We start from the raw sequence: 6,000 nt of genomic DNA, 5'->3' as shown, positions 1-6,000 counted from the left end.
TGAAGAGCATTATTGTTATTGTAAAATCAATTATACCAGCAGCATTGGATCATATTACTGGTGCCATTTTCACAGCTCATGTCATATAAGAAAATGCTTGTGCAAATCTTAGCACTTTCAAATATCAGTTCACTTAATAAATAATCGAAACTTGTTCCAGTGAAAAATCAAAAGGATTTAAGGGGCCACATTTTTTTTAGTTTGTAAAAAGTTTCAAAATAAATGTGTTATGTATATATGAAGACGCAGCTTTGTGTTTACCGTTATCTGCTGTTTTATTTTGTTTATAACATTAATTTGCAATATAAGACAAATAATATTTTGTACCTTACTGGAAGTGCTTATTGGACCAGACAATCCAGGGGGAAAATGAAATATCATTTAAAAATCCAAATGAAAAAGATCACTGTTCTACAATAATATAATAAATATACTATACATTTGTAATCATTAGACAGTGTAAACAATATTTCTAAAATACTAGGATTTGACAAAAAATATATTTAAAAGAGCTGTATACAACTTGCTCAAAGTTAAATTTTTCAAACCAAAAAAAATATAACAGGAACACCACCTGCTCGCATATGTCATCACCAAACTTCTTTTCACTGAGGGCCACATTGCAGTTATGGCTGCCCTCTGAGGGCCGCATCTAACCGGGAGTATTATAGCTCATGATATTATTTTACATTTGCCTGTGCTTTTCATTATCATATTATTTAAAAACACTGTAAAAAATTTTAAAAAAAGTTACATTTTGCAGTAAAAAAACTGGCAACTCAGTTGCTGCCGGTTTTTACAGAATATTACTGTAAATGGAAAAACGGTACTATAGTTTTTTTTACGGGGGAGTTCTGGCAACTGAGCCGCCAGTTCTTCACCGTATAATCTATTGTCATTTTACAGTGTACAACATGATGGAGAACTTACTTTGAAATCCTAAGTCAAGCAGATATTTATTATCATATTTATTTTAACTAACAAAACATTTGATAATATTATATTTGTTGCATTATTAAATACTATGCAAGTTTTAAAAATATGCAATTGCATGCAACATGTATTTTATCAGTCAAATAACATGTAAGTCATTTATGGACGCATATTATTTCAAGGCTTTTACAGGCCATTTAAAATGATATGGCGGGCCAGATCTGGCCCTGGGGCCTTGAGTTTGACACCTGTGGTTTAAAAGAACAGATTTCATCGGTAAAAGTCTATATTTGTCACAATTAAAGACAAACTTTGTAAAATACTTCTGCACAGAATTAATGAGCCTTAATGACATTTTTCGTGTCCGTATAAAAGCGCATGTTCACCCTAAAGAAGAGATCTTTGCGTACGAAAGGAATTCAAATGGATGCAATGGCGGCCGTGCAGAGTTTAAACAGGCGAGCGAGACTTGAAATCACTCCAAATACTGCGCTTGTGTTGTGGTGTTTTTCTCCGCGCGTGTGCTTGTCCTCAATGTTTAAACTAGGAAGAGGGCGGGTAGAAACGTGTGTTATTGTTTGTGCTATGGCGCCATCTTTTGGACGGGTTCTCTCACGACAGGCGCTGCAGTGTCCTCCTTTCAACCGGAAGTAGAAGTGCCTTTCCGTCTTCTAGAGATCCATAGCGTTTCTACTTGTAAGGATTCTTCATTCATCACTCCAAGCAACACTTGTAAGTTGTACAATATAACTCAAACTATTCTTACTTACTAAACCGTCCCATGTATGATATCTGTAGGAGTGTTTTCATGCATATTTGTTCATGCCATTGTAATGTATCATTAGCATTAGCTTATATGCTAACACATTTATGAGTGTCTGTGTTAGTATTATTAACTTACAATGGAATTATTTTTGTATTCTTTCACTTTCACAAATTCCTCATTAAATTCACCAAAACATCACCGTCATTGAGTCTGTTTAGCTGATTGGAGAGCTAGCTAGTGGGTACATGACGATGACTTCTGTTTTGTTTGATCAGCCGTTTTACTGCCGTGTTACAGACACCGTTTGGAAACAATTAGGGTATGTAAATAAATATTTATCATATCTTTCTGTGTGAATAAATCATTTCCCAACGTATATATGTGCGGCTCATAGTCCGGTTCTGCTAATATATGGAAAATGATCATTTCTTCCCAAAACTGTAGTGGGTGCCACTTATATACCGGTCGCTTTATAGTCTGGAAGATGCGGTAGTTTACCTGGGCCACTTCCTCAAAGTCTTCATGCCGTTTCTGGAGGGCTCGCGCTCGGTGGAGGGACTTGCCCACACCTGTGTGCTTGCTGAGGAAGGCCTCGCCATGGTTTTCTATCCAGTCTAGAACCTGAGATGACAGAGGGAGACCATCAGCAAGAAGGCCATTCTAATCAATGTTCTCTGCTCAGCTCTTCTCGCTCAGCATCTGCATGTACTCTCCCTGGCAACAGTTGCCATACCAACGCAAGAAAGACCCTTTTTGGACAGTGTGTGTGTCCCTTGTTGTGTGTGTGTACCTGCTGGACGTCCTGTTGAAAGACGCAGAGCTGCAGACGTTGGTGCAGTCGGACCTTGCGGTGCTGCCAGATGTTTTCCAGCTGCCTCTGGTGATGCAGCACCTCGTGGATGATGTCCAGTACGTGATGCACCGCCTTGGAGTAGTTGGCCGATGCCGTGAGCGAGTCGGCGCCGCCCGGGGTCAGGGGTCGCTGCAGCTTGTCCAAGAGAGCTTTGCCGTCCTGGCTCACCTGGGGGTTAAAGATGGGTTCGTAGTGTTTTTTTCTTTTAGAGCTGGAGGAGTTATTTCCTGCACCGTCCGGTTAAATAGACACTTTGAGAAAAGGTTACCTCCGAGTAGGCAGAGGTGATGTGTTCGTACAAGCCTTGGTGGTGGTGAATGGCGTCTTCCAGGTCCTGGAGCTCGGAGGGTAAGTCCACCTCGCCGCACGCCTTACACCACGTGTCCACGTTGCTCATGTACTGCAAGGAGAGGAGTCACATGCCAAGTACACAGTAAGGCCTTTTCTCTGCTGGACTACATACAGCACGCTACGTTCATCCATTTTCTTTGTGGAATTATTCATGGGTGTCTTGTGGCGACTTCTAACAGCTTCTTCAAACATGACTGAGCGTAGGAAAAGAACAGTAATCAAGTGACATCCTTAAACATTGCCATGATGAACGCGATCAGGGGCAAGAGGAAATCTTCAAAAGGCAGAAAAGTTCCTAATAAACATGAAAGCATTACAGCGGCAAAGTCAGAGCACGCATGTTCCTAATGAGTCCATGCATCGTTCTATTGTGTCCAACTAATGAGCAGAAGCCACATGATGTTTGTAAATGCATGCAAATGTTAGACTTTGTGGGTGTTTTTGTTTTTTTAAATGCAAAGTGATGAATCTAACCAAGAGGGAGATGCCCTTGTTCACATTGTCTTGAGTTGGAGGAGAAAAGAAATGCCGCCCTCATGTTTATATAATGCTTGTTGGCCTGCCTATCAAGGTCATTGGTGTCGTTATTACGAAAGCATTTTTTGGAAACTGAATTGATGTTTTTTTGCGTTTTAATTTTGTGTACTGATATTTTTAGATCCAATTATGCTGACAAGTTAATTGAAAAAATATCTGTGACAGAATTCTTAGTTTAGTTTGTCAAAATAGAGCGTTTTGAAATTCAGTGTGTAAAAATGTAGTGAAAAAAATTCAGTGCAGAAAAATTCATTGTAGCAATATTCTAATTTTTTATTGTCATCATTTTCTTGTCACGTGACTTCAAACTTGACACCTCATTGGCTGGTTCTGAGACAGGCATGATTGCTTTATTCTTAATTTACTGAAAGTGGGTCTTGAGTTTTGAAGCACTGAATTTTTTTATGCAGAATTTTTTGGACACTGAATTTCCAAACACTGTATTTTAACAAACTGATTTCTTATTCAATTAAATTGTCAGCATAATTTCATGTAAAAAATAAATAAAGACACAAATTCCTGCTTGTGTTCTACAGTACATATCATCTGTACGCCACCAACCTGGTCACACTTCTGGTGGAAGCTGGCCGACATCTCCAGCAGCGTGCTGCGCTCGTCCAGCGCGGCGGCGAAGGCCTTCCACTCCTGCTCCAGCTGGCCTGAGATCTGCTTGATCTGATGGGAGGCGTAGTGGCCCGACTCCAGGAGCCGGTTGCCCACCGACATGATGCGGTTGATGTTCACGTAGACATTCTGTGAGGTGAAAGCCAACTTTAATGGCTTGAGGTCTAATTTCACGTGTGGAGAGAATGTCTCGAGGCTTCCTAGTTGTATAATGGCGAGTGTGGACTGTGTTGAATGGCGTGCACGTGCGTCTTACCATGCAGTTCATGGCAAAGTGGTTGTGCTGGGTTTGCAGCTCGGCGGCGTGCGGGTGGTTGTTGCCGATCTCCGTATAGCCGGCCAGGAACAAGCCCTTGTTGTGCAGGATCCAGTCAAACATCTGAGAATAAAAAACACATGGCTGCAGCAACATTGTGATAAAACCAAGCGTTGCAGGTGAGTTTCATGCAAAGTGCTGCAGTGTGCAGAGCTGTCATCTTTCCAGGTCAGCATGCAGAGAAATGAATCCATTAAGTGAAGCCTTTTGCGCTCTTCCAGAGAACAACTGGTGGCCGGTGGTGTCCTAGCAACAAGCTCCTGCTACTGCAGACTTCTGCGTTTCGGCAACCTGCTATTTTATTCCCCTCGCTCCCAAATGTTGCCTCATTCCGTCGTATCGAGAGCAGCTGAAGTGCAAACGCGATGTGCCGGGGAAAAAAGTTTGACAGCCAAAATAAAATACACAAAAAAAATGTCCCTCTTAGAAAATGAACACAAGTTATTTTATTAACCTGGGGATAAGTTGATTGGCAACACTAAATGGCCCCTTGTGTGTGAATGTGAGTGTTGGCCCTGCCATGAGGGGGTGACTTGTCCAGGGTGTACCCCGCCTTCCGCCCAAGTGCAGCTGGGATAGGCTTCAGCCCACCCAACCACCCCCCCGCAACCCCGAGAGGGACGAGTGGTAGAAAATGGATGGATGGATGGATGGATGGATGGGCAAAAAAATCTGCCAATTCAAAATTGACTTGGTAAATTTTTTGAAATAAGACATATTTAAGCTTTAAAAGTGATCTTAAAATCATTAACTAAAGTTATTATTAGGTATACTTACTATTAATGTGAAGTTTTGTGTCTTATAACAAACTTGGCTGGTTGGTAGAAGTTTATTTTGAACACACATACAGTTCCAGTATAACACATTTCTCAATACAACAAGCCCGAAAAGGAGTAGGAATGTAATCCTTCCCCTTTCCCACTTCATAGCAATTACTAACAAACACATATTTAATTGTTCTCAATTTCTAACATCATTTACATAACATATTTCTCAATATGACTGTTCTGGTAATAAGACAGGTAAGTTTCACATAATAGGAGAATAATAATATCTTGTTTTCAATACGTTGAATAGATTTGTCACAATTCTTCTTTCTTGTAAACACTTTTAGTTTGAATAGCCTCGAAAAGTGGATCATATCAGTAGACTGTTTGATTTTTTTGCTTAATCCATTACATAATTTAAATCCACATACTGATATGTTAAAGGTTTTAAGTGTTGTATGTGCAAACATGTTTTAAGTTAGATTTTTCTCTAAGATTATACTTCTTTTGTTAAGAATTGTTGTACATTCTTGGGTAGCAGGTTAAAGTTTGCTTTGTGCATACTTTTAGCTAAATTGTTTTTGATTTATTAAATCAAAGGTCTATATCCAACATTATGTATTATTCTAACTGACCTTTTGTGTAACACAATTAGTGAATGAGGTGTACTTTTGTAGTTGTTAAGCATATTTCTGCACAATAACTCAGATATGTAACACTAGTGAGCAGTAGAGAATATGAAGTGATTTTTGGTCCAGAACATATTTTGCTTTATTCATCATAGAAATATTTCTTGCCACCTTACGTTGCATGTGTTTTATGTGAGATTTCCAGCTCATTTTCTCATATATTA

At 39.7% G+C, this 6,000-nt stretch overlaps 1 protein-coding gene across 4 annotated transcripts in view; it reads right to left on the bottom strand.

Moving 5' to 3' along the window:
• LOC133636310 (triple functional domain protein-like) overlaps positions 1-6,000 on the bottom strand; it is a 144,913-nt gene that overhangs the window by 73,140 nt on the left and 65,773 nt on the right. For all 4 annotated transcript variants that reach the window (XM_062030179.1, XM_062030181.1, XM_062030183.1 and 1 more), the window contains exons 10-14: positions 4,321-4,443; positions 4,002-4,193; positions 2,821-2,952; positions 2,490-2,720; positions 2,198-2,320 (exon numbers count right to left, since the gene is read on the bottom strand). In XM_062030179.1, coding sequence (XP_061886163.1) covers positions 2,198-2,320; positions 2,490-2,720; positions 2,821-2,952; positions 4,002-4,193; positions 4,321-4,443 — 801 coding nt within the window. The remainder of the gene's footprint in view (positions 1-2,197; positions 2,321-2,489; positions 2,721-2,820; positions 2,953-4,001; positions 4,194-4,320; positions 4,444-6,000) is intronic.

This window comes from Entelurus aequoreus, linkage group LG20, assembly GCF_033978785.1.
Source record: "Entelurus aequoreus isolate RoL-2023_Sb linkage group LG20, RoL_Eaeq_v1.1, whole genome shotgun sequence".
Lineage (NCBI taxonomy): Eukaryota > Metazoa > Chordata > Actinopteri > Syngnathiformes > Syngnathidae > Entelurus > Entelurus aequoreus.
Note: the sequence above shows the minus strand (reverse complement) of the source record. Positions and strands in the feature narration are given on the sequence as shown.